We start from the raw sequence: 21,733 nt of genomic DNA, 5'->3' as shown, positions 1-21,733 counted from the left end.
TTGCATTCTCTCCCTGATCACTTGTCTGTGTTTTTTCTTTAAGCCTCTCATTGGCCTCACTTGGGAAAATGTCTCTCTTTTCTACTTCTTGAAGCTAGTTTGATGATCTCTGTTGTTCGTTTGTGCCATACACACCCTCCATTATCATAATCCTTGTCATTCTTCAGTCCTCCTCAAGCTCAATTACTTGGTCACTGCTTTTAAGAAAAGGTGCAACATACATAGCCCAGTTTTACATACATTCATAACACGGACTGGTCCATTTTGGAGCAGCCATCAAATATTCATGACTGTGTCCAATTCTCCATGGCGGTCTAGCCCAACAAGAACTTAGGACTAAAAACCAAGAACCAACTTTTAGCAATAAAAGTGAATTGCAGAAAACTGGCATCAGCAATGAATACTAGGTAGACACTCCCATTCATGTTATAAGGAAGTAAAGGAATGGGAGCAATTTATAGGTGAAATAGGGAATGCATACAAAGAAGTGTTTTCTAAAATAAACTATATATATTTTTCAAAGACCAATTCAAAATTAGGTTTACCTATCCTAACCTGATACTTGAGGATTAATAAAATTAAGATGATCAGTATTTAATATGACCATGTCTATGGTATTTGTAAGAAAATGTTGGAATGTATAAAAATGATATTTTTATGATAAAATAAGGTTTTACTTATACTTACCTGGTAGTTACATATAGCTGTCGTCTCTGACACGCGGCCAGAATTTTAAATTTCGCTAGCGCTAAAACACCTAGGTGATCCCTCTACCAGCGCCCTCTATAGGTAACAGGGGAACTATCCCAACAATGTTCTAGAACCCATTAAGTTTTAAGCCCACTTGACATGAGAGGGGAGGTGGGCGGGTTTACTCATGTAACTACCAGGTAAGTATAAGTAAAACCTTATTTTATCATAAAAATATCATTTTTGCTTATAGGACTTACCTGGTAGTTACATATAGCTGATTGGCACCTTTAGAGGAGGTGGGACCATGTCAGCCACATATATTGTTAGAAATCAAAAACATGAATTTTAGTTCCTTACCTTGAAGGATTGCTGACTCAGCGGTTACTGCCTCTGTAGTCTGCTTATCCCTCGATTGTATAGACAGGATATAAAGGATCCGGTGTCAGATACAATCTGTTAGTACTGCCGTAGAGGACAATGCCGTGACGGACAAGACTTAGTATGCCCCTTGCTCTGGGCGCAGAACCAAATTAACAATAAGGGATCACCTCTATCACCAAAATATAAAATTAAAAACTTTCAACCACAAAATTAAAAGATTGTAGGTACTCTAAACCAACAACATAGTACCTACAGACGACGCAACCAAACTCAATTTCCAACTTCAAGGAGAAAAATGTTAGTCGGATAGGGTTGCCCCTCTTTCTCCCTCACCCACCACCGTGTCAGTAACTACTAAAGGCCTTAGGTACTGCCATTGTCAAAATCAGTCTTCAATTCTGACAAGTAATGCGATGCGAAAGATCGAAGCTTACATCGCCAAAATGTAAATTCACAATCTTTTTTGCACTGAGAGATTGTGCCTGAAAGCTAAAAAGTAGCTACAGCTCTTATCTCATGTGCTCTCACTTTCAGAGTTCCCGTGTCTGAGTCCTGACAATTCACATGGGCTTCTGAAATAACTTCTCTTAAGAAGAAAGCAAGAGCATTCTTAGAAAGTGGTCTTGACGGGTTTCTCACAGAACACCACAAGTTCTCCAAGAGCCCCTGATACCTTTTGTTAGGTGAATATAGAACTTTAAGGCTCTCACCGGGCACAACAATCTCTCTTGTTCTCCTTCTCCCACAAGATCTGAAAGGCTCTTAATGCTGAAAGACCTCGGCCATGGTCTGGACGCATCTTCGTTCTTCGCTAAGAACCTAAGAGAGGAAGAACATACAGCTTTTCCTTGAGAGAAACCAATAGTTTTGTCCAAGGCATGAACCTCACTCACCCTCCTGGCTGTTGCGAGTCCTACTAGAAAATAGTTTTCTTAGTCAAATTTCTCAACGATGCATTTGCCAAAGGCTCGAATTGATCTGAACAAATCCATTTAAGAACGATGTCCAAATTCCATGCTATTTGTTTAGGAACTTTCGTCTTGAGGTATTAAAAGACTTAAGTAAATCTGTTAGATCCTGATTGTTCGAGATGTCTAGACCTCTGTGCTTAAATACCAGCGCAAGCATTGATCGATACCCTTAATTGTGCTCAAAGACAATCCTTTCTCCTTAAAAGGGATAGCAAGAACTTTGCTATTTGATTTAGAGAGGTTTTAGAAGACAAACTCCATGTCTATTGCACCAGTCTCTAAACTGATTCCATCTTGCCTGGTATACTGCGTCGAAGACTTTCTTCTGGGTCGCGCAATAGCGCTGCAACCTCCTTTGAAAAACCTCTCTTCCTGAGGAGTCGCTCTGACAGTCTGCAGGCGACAAGCCGTGGGCGGACAAGTTCTGATGGAACCTCAGGAAGTGGGGTTGTCTGAGTAGATCTTTCCTCGACAGAGCATCCTCGGAAAATCTGCTAGGAGGAGGAGAAGATCTGGGAACCATTCCCTCGATGGCCAGAAAGGAACGATTAGAGTCATCTTGGTGTTCTTGTGGTTCCTGAACTTTTCCAAGACCTTCCTGATAATTTTGAAAGGTGGAAAAGCGTAAAAGATCTAGGCAATCCCAACTCATTGTCATTGCATCCACCCAAAGTGCCTTGTCGTCTGGATCTGGGGAGCAATATACTGGGAGGCGTTTTTGTTCTGTCTGTTGCAAACAGGTCTACTAGCGGACAACCCCACAGATTCCACAATTGTTTGCAAACCTGCAGATGTAAGGTCCATTCCGTGGGCAAGACTTGATTCTTCCTGCTTAAAAGATCCGCTGTTACATTCCTCTCGCCTTTTATGAACCTGGTCAATAACGTGACCTGGTTCTCTTCCGACCATTCTAAAAGTTCCTTGGTCGTCTGATACAGGGAGAAGGAATGAGTGCCCCCTTGCCTTTTGATATAAGCAAGAGCTGTCGTGTTGTCCGACTGAACTAGAATAACCTTGCCTTTTACCTCTTGCTGAAATTGCATCAGGGCTAGATGTACCGCTTTCAGTTCTTTCACATTTATGTGCAGTTCTTCTGTTCTTCCTGCCACAGGCCCGAACATTCCTTGTTGTCTAAAGTCGCTCCCCACCCCTGATCCGAAGCGTCTGACAAGAGTGTGAGGTCTGGGTTCTTGATAAAAAGAGAAATTCCCTCCTGTAGTCTTTCTCTTGAATTCCACCAGAACAGTTCCTTCTTGATCTGATCTGAGATCTTGAAAAGAAAGGAATCCGGATGGGTTTTGCGTGGCCATTGGCTTTGTAGATAAAACTGCAGAGGCCTCATCTTGAGTCTCCCCAGTTTTACGAACTTCTCCATCGAGGCTAAGGTCCCAGTAAGCTCATCCACTGGTTGGCTGAGCAAACCTCGCGATGTAGAAAGTCGTCTATCATGCTTAGACAAGACTCTACTCTCCGTGTTGATGGAGAAGCCGAAAAGTCAGAGAGTCCATTCTCACTCCCAAATAAACCATCTGCTGTGATGGTGAGAGGGGACGATTCCGAACATTGACTAGTAGGCCTAGTTCCTTTACCAGAGATAATGTCTTCATTAGGTCCTCCACACATTTGGCTTTGGGTGTGCTTTCAGAAGCCAGTCGTCCAGATACATTGACATCCTTATTCCTTGCAAGTGAAGATTCTTAGCCACCGTTGACAGAACTCTTGTAAACACTTGAGGTGCAGTTGACAGTCCGAAACAAAGAGCTCTGAACTGGAAAACTTTGCCTTGGAAAAACAAACCTCAGGAACTTCCTTGATTCCTGATGGATTGGAACGTGGAAGTACGCATCCTGGAGGTCTCTCGAGACCATCCAGTCGCCCGGTTGAAGAGATGCTAACACCGACTCTGTCGTTTCCATCGAAAATTTCGTCTTCTTTACGAAACGATCAATGCGCTCACATCTAGAACCGGCCTCCAACCTCCCGGCGCCTTCGAAACTAAAAAGAGACGGTTGTAAAACCCGGAGAGCATGGGGTCGGCACTAATTCAATGGCTTGTTTCCTTAGTAGTGCTTCTACTTCTTCTCGAAGCGCAAAACTTCTGAGAGTCGTTGGGTATGCTGGAAAAACGACTGGGCGTCCGATAGAGGGGCTTTTGTTGGAATGGGATGGAGTACCCCTCTCGGATCACCTGTAAGGTCAAGGATCTTGAGTGACCTTTTGCCAGGCTTCCGAGAACGACTGGAGTCTGGCACCTACTGCTATGTGGAGGACAGCACACTCATTTCTTTTGTTGAAAATTGGAAGGTCGAGCAGAAGATTTTTCCTTTCCCACTGAAACTTGGAAAGGGCCGAGAAGCAGACTTGCCCCTGAACGTCTTGGAAGTGTCCGAAAACACTGAAGTTTTGGTGGAAGTAGCTACTGGAGTAGTCTTCTTGGCTTCTTTGCTGACTGAGCCAACAGGTCCTGTGTTGCTTTTTGTGTGAGAGCTTCAGCAGTCTCTCGAACTAATTCCTTCGGGAACAAGTGGTCCTTCGACAAAGGGGCAAAGAGGAGAGCAGACCTCTGGCTCGGGAAACACCCTTCGCCAAAAAGAGCACCAGAGTTGTCGTTTCTTCAGAACTCCGGTTGCAAAAACCGAAGTTAGCTCAAGGCTGTCGCATACCCCTTGTCTATGCAGTCGACTACTGGAAGTGAAATCCGTCGACTGCGCATCCGAAAGTCCGAATTCTTTAACTTTCCTAGCCAGAGCCGCCACTGACCAATCAAGAAACTGATGACCTCACAACAGCGAAAAAATACTCTTGAGAAGATGATCCAACTCCGACTGCGTGAAAAAGATCTTCGCTGATTGAAGAGCTGTATGACGACTTGAATCCACTAGACTGGAGAAGTCCTTGAGCGGAGGCAGACACACCAAAGAAAAACGTTCTCCAGTCTCGTACCACATGCGGCTGCGATGAGCCAATCTGGAGGGTGGAAGACAAAACATACTCTTGCCTTGCTCTCTTTTGTCTGAGAGCCAGGAATTAATTTTTCTTGATAGCCTTCTTGGCCGAAATCGCCAAAACTAGGCGTGTAAAAGGAGCTGGATCCGAGGCGTTATCCCTCTTAAACTGCGATCTAGGAGAAGCGGAGTCGAAGGCTTAAAAGAGTCCCCAAAGTTCTCCACGAAAAACTTGAGTAACTCCTTATAACCCAAGATTTCTCCTTGATTCCTGGAAAGTCCTCTTCTATTTCTACATCTTCTTGATTTCTTCGTCTACAGAAGACACAGGAGACAATTGGTGTACAGGAACAGTTTCCTGACGAAAAGTAGGTCACGCCAGAATCTAAAGTCTTGCGACCATGCCGATGTGGCACCGAATCCGTCAGAGTGTGGCGCCGCGCCAAGCTGAAGCGGCGCGCCATGCTGAAGTGGCGTTCGCCAACCGAGCGTGGCGAATCCGGGCCAGAAAGAATGCTGAAGCGCCTGGTTGAGCCTCTTCATTGGTGCATGCGAAGTGGGAGGCTCTTGAGTCAAGACTTGTGGCGCATTCAAAGAAGTGTCTCCGCAACAGGTGCTCCCGAAGCAGCACGAGCGCCACAAAGAACTGAATAAGATCCGTCAATTTGTCCGTGACTTGAGCGACAAAATGGGGATCTTGTTGACCAGTAGTAGGAGGAGGCACTATCTGCGATGAGGCTGGACGAGATGTAGACGCTCCTGGAACGAAACACGCATTACGGGCGTAGTACGCAGCGTAGGTTCCGACCGACGAGGCTGATCTACTGAAGAGGAGGAGGAAAAAGGTTCAGGATCCTCCCAGAAGCTACAGCCCCGCATGCGGATCCGTCAAACGATCTTTTTCTTAGGAATCGCTGCAGGAGGCGGCGCGAGACCTCTTGAGAGGCGAGAAAGAATGCTTTGAAGCGCCCACTTCGAGGAGGAGTCAAAGAATCATCACCACTAGAAGACACATCCCCAGCAGCGCCTTTTCTATGGCGTGCAGAAGCATCCTGGGAATGCACAACAGGAATACTTGAGGGGGTGACTGCTTGGGAGCAAGCCCCACTCGCCTCCTTCGGTTTTCGACATGCCCTCTCCTGAACCAGGAGTCCGACAGAGGTCTAGACCTGGGAGAACGAGTGGGCGAACAGACACCTCCTCCACTAACACTTCACTTCGAGGAGCCAATTTTTCAATGGCTTGGCCCATCGTCTGGATGGCTGAAAGCACAGCTGAAAAATTTAGTGTCCATCTGGACTTTTAACTCTGACACGGTGATAGGATTGGGATCAACAGGGTCGGACAAAGGAGAGTTAATAGGAGAGGGGTTAACAGATTGAATTACCTGCCCTACAGACTTAGCAGATGATGACCTCTGGCTTTCCTAACTCTGTCCTTTTCTAACTTCCGTAGATATTTCTCTAAGGCTGACCATTCATCCGTTGTTAGATGCATACATTCCTCACATGTATTCTCTGAATTACAAAATTTACCCCTACATGAAGAGCAAACTGAATGGGGGTCGATAGCCATATTAGGCAAACAGGTCCTACAGCCTAAAGCACAATATCTATACTGGGAACCAGAATCAGACATATTGTACATAGAATTAATTCCGACCACAAATTGCAAAGCGCTAGCTGACAAAAAACCACAAAGAAATACTTAAGTATAAATTGCAGACAAAAAATTCAACCACAAAACGAGACCGTGTTGCCAGTCTCTCGGCAGAAAACTTAATGGGTTCTAGAACATTGTTGGGATAGTTCCTTGTTACCTATAGGAGGGCCTGGTAGAGGATCACCTAGGTGTTTATAAGCTAGCGCGAAATTTAAAATTCTGCCGCGCGTCAGAGCGACAGCTATATGTAACTACCAGGTAAGTCCTATAAGTAAAATTCCATGTATCAGAAGTCCTAACTCTTACAAACAGAAGCCCTAAACTCTTACAACCCATAACTAGTACTATCCCACCTACCTTTCATGAAAGACTCCACTTGAAGCTTGGTCTTTTCCTGGCTACAGGAACTAACACATTTTGTTTTGTTAGCCTTATTAGCCCCCAAAAAATACCTGAATATGTCAGCCATCAACACTGACCAAACTTCTGGTACCTTATCAGCTTCACCCAAACTCTCACTTTCCAAAAATTTCAGCACTTGTGGCTTCACTTTAATATACTTCTTCATAAGGCCATACAGAACTTTGTTAGTTAATAAACTGTCCATAATTAATTTGAGCCACTGCCCTTCGAGCTCTTCAGTTATCTGCAGCCACACTTCCATATCGCCACACAAAATTGGGATACTTGGATTTTGCTTGAATATTCTGTGACTACTGTCATGGTGAAAGGAAGACACTTCATGACCAAGAAAAGAGCCTTCGCCACCCCAAGCTGCAAGCAGAGGTGTAATTGGTGCTAAAAAAAGGCCACTCTCTTCACTCAATTTCTCTGTGGCTGCAACTGCAAAGCCATTAGCCTGTTTAAGAACAGCTGTTACCACTTCAAGGGAAGACATACTCTTACAGGCAGGGTCTCCTAACGTGTGGTTCTTGTAAACAAAAGCAGGTAAAGAGCGAGTGCACGAAAATAAGTTGCACTCTGGATACCCTTCATCAAGAAGTTCTGACACTTCAGAAACCCCTGCCAAAATAACCCACATGGTTTTATTTGGGTGTTTACATTTCAACTCACTTAAAAATGTCACACCATCATCGTCAAGACTCACATTTTCATCAACAAAAGTTACATTCATATTACATGCTAAGTCTTGAAGCTTCTTTGTGAATGCGGTACTACCCAGAACAACAACTTTCTCGTAACGTTCTTCAATTGTACTTTCTGAACCTGAAGTGTAATTGTCCAGTGCATCTGGACTCGGTGAGCACAAAACTAAACAAAGAAAGTTTTGTATTGCACTATACCATGTATCCAATCCTGTGTCATGACCCTGGTTACTGGAAAATATTCTCAACCTGGAATAACTAGAATCTCTCAAAGATTCAAAGGGCTTATTTTTAAGCCAGTGACTTATCTGACTACAAGCTAACTGAGTCCACAAATGGCAAAATTTACTATAGAAACTTTTCAACTCTATGTAAGTTTGACGATTTGTAACTGGAATACACACTTCACTAGTTTCACTGTGCAATTCTTCATGACTGAAATAGTTTTCAACAACAGCCACTGATGCTGGAATTGGTGGGACTAGGATTATCACACTCCCATGTCCTAATATTTTCTGAGCATTTACACAGACTGATGAAGCATACTCTATGAAACTAACAATGTCCAAGTTCTGTTGACCTTTCAGAAAGTTCAAAGGATGTTTACAAGAACTGCACATTATATAATTTTCACTATTAACCAGAGTAAATATGCCAGAAATGATTATCCACAGAGTATCCATCGCATATCTTTTTTTATGAATTTCTATAAGCTGTTTGAGCTTCTCAGAGACTGGGTTCTCACTGTATAACACCTTCACCTGAAATAATAAAATATCATTAGACAGTTATCAGAAATGTGGATACGAAGGGACTACTGTATTTGATTTTACTTCTATTAACATTGTAAAATTTCTTAAGTATGCTAAAAATTACATTCTCTGTGATATGCACAGAGAGAGTGAATGGTGAATAACAAGTGTTCACTTTCGTAAAATTGCAAATAGGTAAACGTATTTTGGCAAATGTAACAAGTTTTTGCATACCTCACCACATGTTTAAAATTACAGTAGAAGAGAGAGAGAGAGAGAGAGAGAGAGAGAGAGAGAGAGAGAGAGAGAGAGAGAGGAAATATCTTTTTACATAGATGTGATGTATGTTTTTGTATAGTTTTTAATTTTATTCTAAAATAACATCATTTAATTTTTTCTGAGAGAGAGAGAGAGAGAGAGAGAGAGAGAGAGAGAGAGATATTCTTTAATACATATGTAACATATATGTTTGTTTTGTACAGTTTTAGATTTTTATTCTATAATGACATTTATTAATTTTTTCATATTTTCCTTCCCATAATTACAACTATTGCACTGCAACAACTAGGTGATTTATCTGTGAGTGTTATGGATAAAAGAAAGGCTTTATCACAAATATTTTTTTTTTCTGAGAGAAGTGAAAAATTCTTGTTTCTTGTAAATTCTACTCATTATTTAACCACATAAAAGTTATTTGGGGAAGTTTTTGTGCCATTATATAGAAAATTTACTCAGCTGCAATATGATATAAAATTGAGCAGTCTGCTTCAACCATTGTCAGAGCTACACATCTTTGAACACACGCTTGTCACTCAAGTCACTGCCACTTCCCACAGTCGTAAATGTTCATATGGGTCATAAGTGAAAGGGTTAAAGAAGCTGAGCAGATAAGTAGGATGAGACATCGTAAGTAACAGTACATTTAATGCAGCTCCTTAACAGAGATGGTGCTGCTCAAGGTGTGCCTGTGTAACTTACAGGAGAGAGTGAAAAGTTCTTGGTAGCATCTATTTGACCACCAGCTACATTCTTTTCTGCCTTTCACTTTACATCTGTTCCCTTTGGTCTCCCTTTAATTAGCTGTCAAATTTCTCTGTAATTAGCAGTCAAATTCTTTAAGTTTACCTTTAATTCTACTCCTCATTTCAGGCCAAATTTCCTTGAAGAGTTCAGAAATGTAATTCAAGTTGTTCATTAAACCCTATGACATTATTACAGTACTATACAGTTACATAAGGTCACGTGGTCATGCTGCTAAAATAGTAATACAGGTTATAGTGTGTATTCCTAACTTATGTCTATTTGTAAGTCAGGGACTAACTGTATACCCAAAACCGACTTTGATCATGAATGACCAGCATGTCTAAGTGCATACATATAACTCACCTGTGCATTTTCCATGGACTTTAACACATGTTCATAGTAACGACTGGCAACTAAAACAACATTTTTAAATTGCTTCGTTCCCCTGTCAGGCATACCTTTCCTGAAGGATAAAATTAACATGAATAATAAGCACATTTTGTATCAATGACAACAGCAATATGAGAAAGAACTGAAGATACTGACTTTCATCAATTCAACTTCCAACCAATACTCAAGATATATGTCCATATGGAGATACCTCCTACAGGGTACCCTGCACAGCATCAAAGACATTACCAAAGTTCTCATAAAAGATCAATACTATAATAATCTAACTCACCAAGAACCAATGTCTATCGTGTGCACACCACCTACGACATCTACCTTTCCTCTCCCCTTCGTTAATTTCACCAACAACACATCATTCCCTGGCTATATCTCCAGGCAGTTTGGTCCTGGACACTTTTTCACCAATCATTTATTTTTCATTGACAAAGTTTACATGTTTGATAAAAAAATATATACATATTTTCCTTGTAAAAATATTGGTTAATACCTGTACCATAAAGTGCACAATTTGTATACACTGTATATATGCTAAACTATGACTTACATAAGATGGGACATTATAATTATTGATTAAATCCAATAGCACCATTACTACGCTCTCTCTTTTGATTGTCATATTGGTATGAGAAGAAAACCATGTCTTACTCAATGGCTTTCAGTTCTCCAAAAAATGCAGTGGTAAACATAATTTACTTCATCAATGACCCATCAATCATACATACATTCTTGAATGTCCTCAGACACCTACTTTCTTAGCCTAACAAAATACGACCGTCTATTTTAATGATCCTTGTATTTCCAATCCTATGGGAGATACTGTAATACCTGTATGGGCAGAAAGAGGCGGAGTATTATGATGTCATCTTGTTCATCAACCAATTAGGAGACAAAAGCAATGAATTGTTGCCACAATGTCTCTATTTTTAGACAATAAATTGCTAATACACTTGTGCAACTTTTTTTTCTTTAAAGGAAGTTCACACATATATTAGCAGCACATGGGAAGTTTGAGAACTGTGAATATTTATTTATACTTAAATTTATTATTTTTGCAAAGGACCTGTCAGAGTACCTGACAGAAACTCTAAACCCATAGACTATCTTTTTAATTCCTCACTGGTGCTGTCACTGACAGTATAGTGAGGGAAATGAATAATACATCCAGATAACACAATTAGATTTGTGAGAATGATTAGCTTTGGGAATGCAGTGCAATATGCTTACACTATATATTTCACTGCAGTTGAATTACTTGTGATATCAGCTTAATTTTTCCTCTCTGATTTCTGAAGTGAATTTTCTTTCTGTGCATTTATGGAAACAAAAATGCATCAAGATACTGTATGTGTGTTTAGTTGACTGAAAATTTTAAAAACTGAAAAACTTAAACCTTTCCATTTTTAGTTTCTGTAACAATTTTTTTTATCATTACAAAGCAATAAATTTTTTTTAATATTCCAGTGATGAGTGCCATTTCCTGCAAATTTTAATATATAAAGCACTAACATTCGGATTAAAATATCATGGAAATTCCCAAAGGAAATTTTCAGAAAGTTGGGAAAAGGGCAACTCATACTGGCAGCATCCTTGTAATACTTCATGGTTGAACACGCCAGGAAAACTTACATATGCCTACATCCATTTCCACAATCAACACAGCACTTTTCTTTGTGATAAGAGAGGAATTAACTAATGCCAAAGATTTTACAGCATAATTAGTTCACTTATCTTTCAAGATGGTTGAGATTGTTGATTGTTGTTGATTGTGTAACCCTAAGTTCTCAAGCAACAGACATTACTGGCATGCAGCCTCCATGCTTGGCAATTATTTTCATTTTCTCCTCAACAGCAACATCCTCCTCCTCTTCTCACCAGCAGCTGAAGATTCTGACAGGCATTTTTCAGTCATCGTAGATATTTATTTCGAAACAAAGAGGAGGATGCCCAAATAAATAGTAGTAATACTAAGCAACCACATGGCAGATGGAGAGATGAGGAGTGCTGCCACTGCTGCCTGCCTGCTTGCGATAGAAAGAAAGTACCATACACAACAACCCCAGCACCAAATACCCAAGAAAAAATTAAAATTCCAAATTTTGGTATACAGGTACATTCATCCAACTGCTATCATAAAATTGTAACTTGGGGGAATTTGTATTACTTTTCATATACTATATTTCCAGGCATCAAAGATGTTCTGGCCTCAAAGATGCACCTCAACTATCGCTAGCAAAATTTTGGAAACAAAAATCAACAAAGATAAGATAGCATTGATCATGTTTTGACAGCTTTGTGGTGCATGCACAGATCTGACTGGCTCACCTCATATGTACCATGGCTTTAGCTACTACAACATACTGTGAGTATAAATGGATGAGGCTACATCCTAAGATTCTGATGGCATTAACTATAAATTAATGCAGATACAAGAAAACTAAACACCACAATAAAAAAAATTAGAAACACTGTATGGAATAACATTTTATTCCACAGTTACACTTGGTGATAATGGTCTATCAACCCAGCCATCAGTTCAAAGGAGTTCTGAGGAGTCAAATTTTCAAACTACAACCTTAGGAGAGGATGCTCCATTGTCTTAAATTATCTGCATCATGCCAAACCAGCATTAATACTGTACTGTACATCCTTGGATAATATGGTCCAGGAGAGAGAGGAAAAAAACACGAAACCAGTCATTCCCCCTTTTGCTCCAAGACTTGTGCCAACCCATGAATCTTGGGTGAGATGCTTTTCTGTTCAATGTAACTTAGTTAGCAACACAAGTTCCAAAGAGAAGGTGTCTAAGGACTTGTGGGTGCGATACTGTAAGTAATTGGCAGAAGCTGTCGTAACTACTAGCAGTGCCAGACAGCTTCTGCCTCTTTCAGTACCACATCCACAAGTCCTTAGACAAAATACCTGAGCAACCAATTAGCTCTACCTGGTGGCAATGGGCAAAGCAATGGCCCTGACATAATCCTTCATTCATTTACAGATATTGTTACTGCACTGATAACTTTAGAATTAACTGACAATATACATATTCTTCCCTCATTTGCAGATGTTGTCACTAAATCAATAGATTGATATTAAACTGATGATATACGGATTATTAGTTAATTTAGAAAAGTTGACCAATGCACTGGAAACGTAATGTTCAAATAACATTCCCTCATTTACAGATGTTGTCACCACACTAATAACTTCATATTCAATTAATGATACACAGACTCTTCTCTAAATTACAAATCTTTGTTATACAGATGCAGCCCTTATCTCTAAATCTCAAAAAATACAGACAATTCCCTTATTTTTTCATCAAGCTATTCCAGAACTACTTCCTCCCATTACTTGGGAGTGAATGCACAAGGATGAAACAGCACTAAATAAGACTGATTCAAACAGAGAGATGTTTAAGGACATGCTATAGTCAGTTTTAACATTTACTTTTTCTTCAAGTTCTGACACCATTCCCATTAGGAAATTTCATAAAGGGAACTCTCACTGCACTTCACTTCACTTCAAACCTTGAACACTTGACAAGAAAACTTTTTGACAAAACTTCACCCGCATCTAAAGGTGCAAAATACACGAGAGGGTCAATCTGAGGAAAGGAAAACTTTCGAAATTTAATAATTTAAAAATTAGTAGTTGTGAAGAAGCATACAAGTTGACAGGACACATAAGTATAAGTCTTGATACATTTATTTATATAATTGACAAAATCAACAAGCATTTTGAGACCACTGCTAAAGCCATACATCCTCTACCAACTCCCAAGCAATCCTCTCTAAGAACATTCCAACTTTTACAACACTGAAGATACCATTTTGGTCTTACAAAGGTGCATAAATACAGTAAACTTCTCCCAATAAGATATTTTTGGTATAATGTCTGAAGTCATTTGTGCCATAGTAGACGGACTAGTAGACGGACAATCTCTTTTCATACATATCATACAAGATGGTTTTTAACTTTTCTACAAGTCTGACTTAAACCCCTTCAGATGTGTTGAGTTCCAAAAGTAACAACTAAAATCAAGGGAAATGCTACACTGACTGACAAATTAACAGAACAGACAGACAACCTACCTTCACACAAATCTAGCCTGATGTTCTACCTTTTTACTATATAATTTGAATAAAATCCCTCCATCTATGTGAAGAACTGCAATATGCAATCATGAAAGGCACTCCGATGGACACACAGAGTGACAGAGATAAACTAAGCTTAAAACTCACTGGCTTTGTTGGTAGGGGGACTTAAAATAACAATAACAGAATAAAAGTCATATGACACTACAAGCATAAAATATTAAAAAATGAAAGATTACTGTTTCCCAATAAGTACTTACAGTACACATATTTTATGAGCTCAAATAAAATAACAAACTACAGTAAAGCCCCCATAGTCGCATTCTCACGAACTGCGGGATTTTCTGTGGAACGTATCTATAAATTATTCGGAAAAAATTCGGCAATTCACGGACTTTTTCGTTGGGAAATATTCACGAATTAGTGTATTTTCATGTTATTTTCATGACCAAATACATTTTTCTATGATAAAAAATGATTTACTAATTTTCAAATAATAATAATAATAATAATAATAATAATAATAATAATAATACTGTAAGATTAAATAATACGTAACTCAGAGAGAGAGAAACTGGTTTTCTCCCCTCCACTCAAGACAGATCCGACCTCATTAAAACGAAGATAGATGCTCAGAATTGATACTATTGAAATATAAAATTATATTAAAGTACAGTATAACCCTCGTATTTGCGTTCTCACGATTCACGGACTCACGTACTTGCGGATTTCTCTGTGGAACGTATCTACAAATTATTCACGGGAAATTCACCCGTTCGCAGTATTTTTTACTGAGAAATATTCTCTAATTACTGTATTTTCATATCACTTTCATGACTAAATGCAATTTTTGTGATAAAACTACTAAAATACTCTGGTATAAGCATTTTTAGAGGGTTTTTCTTGCGTTTAAACTATCAAAATAGGCAATTCTAAGAATTATTAGAGGGGTTTTAAGTATTTTCGGATTTTAGGTATTCACAGGGGGGTGCAGTACACATCCCCCGCGAATACGGGGGGTTTACTGTACTATTGAAATTATATTAAAACGACATACAGTATAAGTGTTCCAGGATGACAGTATAAGCATTTTTAGAGGGTACATTTTATAAAATATTGATATACGGTACATACTAATTTTCAAGTATTAATATTATGTTTAATAAGATTAAATAACATTACATAAAAATAATAATTCTCTCACTCCCTCTCTCTCTTATTTAGATGAGAGAATTTTTCCAACATGTAATGTGTACGTATGTTTCTTTTGTATGATAAATAAATGATTTGCCTAAAGTACTAACTTTCAAATATTAAGATTAATAAGATTAAACAATAACAATAATAATAATAATAATAATAATAATAATAATAATAATAATAATAATAATAATAATAATATAAGATTTTCCATGCATTTGTGTAGTAAATTTTTTAACATTTTAAACAAACAAATAGTGATTTCCAGTCTTTTTTCCTTGACTTGAGAAAGGAGAGGGAGGTTAAATGTCAATTTACTTGACAGTTTGACACATTGGCCAGAGGAGAAAGAGTGTTGCCCTCAGAAGCTCAAGTATTTCAATCTTTTGATATGTAAGGAGTTATTCTCTCTCTCTCTCTCTCTCTCTCTCTCTCTCTCTCTCTCTCTCTCTCTCTCTCTCTCTCTCTCTCTCTCTCTCTCTCTCTGTGAAAAAAAGATACTGTTTGTGTGGGTGTGTGTGTGTGTGTTCATAGTGTTTTCAAATTGTTGTCAGAGAGGCTAAAGAGATAAACTCTCTGTCTATCTTTTGCCCCAGCCAGCCTTGTTGAATATAAGTTGAAGTGGTAAGTCTCTTTCTCTCTACTTTGGCTGGAAGGCTTAGAAGTATGTATGTATATATTTTTAAGGGTACTAATGTTTAAGATGACTTTGAAATTATATTAATAATATAATTTCAAAGATTAATACAGTAATAGGATAATAATTTAAACTATATTTGATGTCGTAAACCGGGACTGATGATACTTTATTACTTTATGCATTTCGTATTTGAACTTTCAAGACAAGCAGTTATAAGTGTTTTTAGAGGGAGTGGGAGCAAGCATTCGAGGATTTTAACTATTTGCGGGGGGGTCTGGAACACATCCCCTGCGAATACAGGGGTTTCCTGTACATCAGATGTCAGTGAACAAGGGTTCTAAGAAAATCTATATGTACAGTCAAGAAAGTGGCCACGTGGACACTGGAAAGATGTAGAGGTGAACTCACCATTACGAATGTAATGGATGCCATCACAGGAGATACTCAGAATTTCAGAAGCCTGAAGTGTATACAAAGAACAAACAGGGAAGAGAGAGAGAGAGGAGGAAGACCATGTTGTGATGGAAATGGAAGCTTCAGAAGTGGTTAAGAACATACCTGGCTATAAAGCACATACTGGAAGGGCAACAAGGTGATGGGTAGCAACAGTATGAATATAGTGATAGGTAAACGATTTGTAAATAAGAGTTGTATATGACTAAAAAAACAAGAATATACACTTATTATGCAAGTGTATAGCCTGCTATGACCTCCAAAAGAACATAAATGTGATTCTGAACAGATCTGACACCAAATATCAGAGGTGATGGTTTAGTCCTCCGTTGAGAATGGGAGATAAGAAGGTAATCACAAACGTAGCACTTACAGTAGTATCAGAATGAAGACAAGACAGACCACCCAAAAATCATGAAGAAAAACCCAACATAAAGATCAATTCTATATGGGAATTCTGGAAGTGCTCAAAACAAAACTGATGGAAAACCATTCAACTTCTAATCCACGTAAGGGAAAATTTGACATAAAAACAAAGTATAATAGTCTTTATGCTTGTGAGAAGCAGAGAATAATTTCTGTACATGTAAAAAATAACATGAATGACAATTCAGCATAATACAGGCAGCTACCAAAAAATCAAGATCTACAGAAAAAGACTGATAATACTTGCCTAGGTTGTGCCTTTGATAAAAGGCATTCTGAGTCTTCTTTTGCCCAACTTAAGCTACCACTGTCCTGAAATTAAAGCATTAAAAATACAAAATCAACTTATTCATGCAGCATGTGGCTTATCAGCAACATAAACATTCAAACTTTACAATTTTCTTAAAATCCCTCTCTGAGGTACAGATAGGATACAAATGACGGATTTTACAATCTTTATGCATAATGCATTGGCCAACAATAAACAATTTCTGAAATAAAACTCTAAAAAAAAACTCAACCAGATTTACTTTGTGAACTTGTCAATATTTCAATAACAAAAAATGTCCTACTGGTGGGGCCCCCTTGATAAATTATTTTATTTTACTTTTTAGTCACTAAACCTCTTCTACTTTATTTTACATAAAACTGGTTTACAGCAAATACACATCTTTTGTTTACAAACCTAAAAATTTAACCTAGTCCTAAAGTTTCAGAGAGAATCACAAATTCTACTAAATGCAATGCAATTTCATTAGTGAAAACCTTATTACAAGAAAACATATCAGACTTAAAACCATAAAAACTTCAACAATTTCATTATTACACAACATAAAAATATGTAATAGAAAAAATATTTTTCATTGTGAACCACTGCTTTTATCATTCATTACAATGGCTCTTTAGCCTCACGGTTAACTTAAGCCCCTTGCATCAAAGCCATACTGGTTTGTTAAAGTTAATCAAAACATAAAATGAACCCTCGACTACCGCCCAATTAATTCAGTAAAGAAAAGATGCTCTAATACTAAAACATAAAGCTCTTGTAAGAAGATGGTTTGTATCATTGGTTTGGATGACCAATTTTTGGGTTAAACGTAAGAAGAGGTGTCATGGAAGGTGTTTCAAGGCCACCTAAAAGGAAGAATTCTCTTGACCTTGTGATCAAAATAGTACCCATAGCAAAGAGAGAGCAAGTTACCTTACAATGAAGAGGAGGATGACTGAATGTTAAGTTAATGTGGAAACATTTATCATCAAAAAAATTTCCCTTGATTCAATTCTATCAAGAAGAAAGGCTAAATAAGCAGCCACCCAAATGTGACAGCAAAACTGCAAACAGCAGAAGAAAATAATTTACACCTCACCAGTTATCTAAACAATATAATTTCCCCAATACAAGTTACAAGTACAGTAGCCAGGAGCCCCAAAATATTGATAGACATGAGATTCAATACCTTTTCACATACAATAATCAAGAATTGAATAGGATCCCCATCCAAGAAAGCTAACACGATCAGAAATATAATTTAATAATAGTCAATTTATGGTAGTGGTTTAATATGGCTTTTCCTTAGCAACATTCACTTCAGAGTGTGACATCTCTGCCTAAATGAGTAGGCAGGCAACTCTTTGACAAGAGGACATTCCAAAATCAAACCAGTGGGTGGAAGAGACTCTTTAGCCTTAGTATGCAGCCCTTCTAAGTGAGAAGGTTACTCTGGACAAACCTTGTTCTCCAACCTTGGATTGTGCCATAGCAGAGTATTGTGGCCTCCCATGGTCTTGGGTTTGAATTCCCTAGCTTGAGGGTACAATCATCAGCCTGTAGGACACACTGAACTTCTGTGCAAATCCAGAGCCGGGGAAAGGGTGTAGGAGCCCAGAAAATCCCAGCGGTGCCAAGAGATCTCCTCCAGGGCTGAACAAGGATATGGCACCAGAGAACAGAAGACCCAGCAGGCTGCACTGCTTCAACCAAGTGTTGGTTGAGAAACACCAGGGCAAACCAAGGGCTATACTCGTGTCCAAGAGGGAGGGGCTGAGACACGGAACTGAGTATGCTCAATAAGGCCTGTGCATGCCTAGCCATAACTGATTGGTCACCCACATAACCAAAAACTGCCACCTCCCAGAGACAGGGTAGGATGAATGCTCACTGGAAGTTTTAGGGGACTTATTGTGAGAGGCCTCTTTGCCTCTCCTTCTTACTACAGGAGGGAGATGAAGACAATGAGGAAGTAGCTGTAGTTGATGCTCTGAAGCCTCTTCCATAGAAAAAGATGAAGGAAAGATGACCACTCCTGGATGCCCTACAGCCTTGAGCTCCTGCCAACTGTAGCAGCAGCAGATGTAGCAGGTGACATAATAAGGGCAAGTGTACTGATTCCCCACCTCCCATGCAGTCCCACCTCTTGCCTAAAAGGGGGGAGTAGAGAGAGAAGTGGTAGGCTTACTCTTCTAAGCTACTTCTTTTACCACAAAAATTCCCAACAGCAGTAAATTTCCCACATGGCTGAGATCCACCTAAACAGAAGGGTTGAAGGTTCACTACACTCGAAGGCCCTTCACACTTCCAAATGACACTTTCTTGTATACACAAACTAACTCAAAACAAAACACAAAATTTGGCAACGACAAGGAATGCAGTAACATATCTCCACTTAAACGACAAGGAATGCAGTAACATATCTCCACTTAAGCGACAAGGAATGCTGTAACATATCTCCACTTAAACGACAAGGAATGCAGTAACATATCTCCACTTAATGGCAGCCAAAGATTGTTGTTAAATTTAGCAATGACAAGGAATGCAGTAGGTGCCCCTACTTGATGTCAGCCAAAGAAAGAGTGCTTGGAAAAAGGAGGTGAGTGAAGGGTATTCCCAAACTCCGCCTTCATGACCACCAGTTAACGCTTAAAATTCCACCAGTTAACGCTTAAAATTTTAATTTTGTTACCTAATTCAACAATCATTTCCAAGCTCACACTGAAGGACATTCCTATATGAGCAACAATTTGCATTTCAGTAGGAACAACATAAGGTCCATCAGTGGAAGAAAAAAGTAATTAGTTTAGAATATAACCTAAGTTCCTAAGATCTATAGTCAAATGACCAAAAGTTTTTTCTAGTGAAGATGGCACCATAATGTCATATCTCCCCTTAGTAAGAGAAAACTGGTAGTGATTCCTATAAGATACAGAAGTAAAAGTATAAGCAACGGCCATACAAAAGGCAAAGAATGAGTCCTTTGCATGCTTACAACTACATGGATCAGGAGCAGCAGCCATGCCTACATTTAGAAAGAAAGCTAAAAAAAAGAAGGGATATGAGCATCATTAACCAAGAGTAAAACATCACTGACACTAGGAGAAAAAAAAAAAAAGCAGCACTTCATGGAGTATCAAAGATAAATAGATGTCAGCCAACTAGGTGGTCAGGGACTCTTAAAGTACCATTAAAGGATATTCCAGTTGTCATGAATAATTATCGATGCTAAGGTCTACACGATTTTCCATACAGTAACACATTTCCTTACCCTTTTTCCTCTATCATAGGATACTCTGTTTGCCATAGATCTCTGAAATTCCCAGGAATCCATTCTGAAATGAAAAATGCATTAAATTAATTTTCATGCATTAATCAACTCTCTCTGCTACCCCTTGCAAAGATAAAACTTCACATTCTCCCTCTTAATTGGGTGGCAATTTACACATCCTCTGCAAAGCAGTCATTTTAACATATTCCTCCTTTAATTTCAGATATTAAATATCCTACCTCAAAAACTTGCCACGTGGATACCTTGTCCATCATTAAGCTCCAGTACTAAAGAGATACTTCCGAACCTAGCATTCCCTAACCTAACGCACCACATGCTACCAGTCTGAAGGGGGCAAGCCCCCTCCCCTTTACCTTACACAAAAGGATATATTGTATCTTGACCTAACATGACTAAAGGAGCTGTGTCCTACCTGGCCAAGGGAACACCCCTTGAAACTTGCATAAGGGGATACATGTTTTAGTAACCTAACTTACAGTGACCATTTTAACAAAACTCTTAGCTCCCTGAGATTCCGATGAAGCCAAAGGGCATAAAATAAATTTCATCTTGAGCTTTTGTGATGCAAAATTATCTGGAAATATTGCTGGACGTGGGATATCTTGAACATTTACATGTAAGCATGATAACAAAAAGTCAAAAGGCAAGTTTTATCAGCTGGCTCTTTATTCCTGAAAAATAGACTGAGGTCTCACAGAACTGAGTACAGTATTAGAATATGTGATGAAAGAGGATGAGGGCTATCTGGAATGGCCCAAAAAAGTATGGAAAATTTAGGCAAACAGTGTACAAGACAGAACACACTTGAGAGACTCACCGTACATCCAACTCACAGAAGGGGGAAAGCTGATGTAACAACATTCATGATGATAATTTCACAATTTTCACATAAATGTTTAAAAGATGGAAAATTTAGATAGAGAGGATAGGACCACAATAAATATACATTAAAACTAAACTTATGTAAACCCGAAAGGAAATAAGATAAAAACACACTCAGGAAAGCAGCTATGAAAATGTTGCCAAAAGTGTTAAGGTGAGCTCAATCTTATACAATGTCAGAGGTGGAATTACAAGAGATGCTCAGGACTACAAAATATAGAAAGAATAAGAGATTTCCAATATCTGAAATTCCTAAAAACATATGAGAAGGAAATGTGGGAGAAACATTTTCTTGTGGAAAGACAGCCTTAAACAATGCAGGCCATTTCTGTCACCTTGGGGGCACATTAGACTGAAGCAAGCACAGCACTGGGTAAGTAGTAAGAACTGCAGTAAGAAAGAGCGTGGCAAAAGCCTTAATGAACCGGAAAGTGGATAGTAGCTTACAGTTAAATAAAACATTCCATTAATCAACAAAGCAAAAATTTAAGGTATACTGACAAGGCCTGAATAGGTGTAACTTCAATAAGCCAA

At 38.9% G+C, this 21,733-nt stretch overlaps 1 protein-coding gene across 5 annotated transcripts in view; it reads right to left on the bottom strand.

The window, feature by feature from the left end:
* The window catches only part of LOC136844949 (uncharacterized), a 351,479-nt gene that overhangs the window by 27,840 nt on the left and 301,906 nt on the right, over positions 1-21,733 (bottom strand). For all 5 annotated transcript variants that reach the window (XM_067114372.1, XM_067114374.1, XM_067114375.1 and 2 more), the window contains 4 exons: positions 20,297-20,360; positions 17,005-17,069; positions 9,897-9,996; positions 7,010-8,519 (listed from right to left, as the gene is read on the bottom strand). In XM_067114372.1, coding sequence (XP_066970473.1) covers positions 7,010-8,519; positions 9,897-9,996; positions 17,005-17,069; positions 20,297-20,359 — 1,738 coding nt within the window. In that variant the 5' untranslated portion in view covers position 20,360. The remainder of the gene's footprint in view (positions 1-7,009; positions 8,520-9,896; positions 9,997-17,004; positions 17,070-20,296; positions 20,361-21,733) is intronic.

This window comes from Macrobrachium rosenbergii, chromosome 13, assembly GCF_040412425.1.
Source record: "Macrobrachium rosenbergii isolate ZJJX-2024 chromosome 13, ASM4041242v1, whole genome shotgun sequence".
Taxonomy (NCBI): domain Eukaryota; kingdom Metazoa; phylum Arthropoda; class Malacostraca; order Decapoda; family Palaemonidae; genus Macrobrachium; species Macrobrachium rosenbergii.
This window is presented reverse-complemented; position numbering and strand designations above follow the sequence as displayed.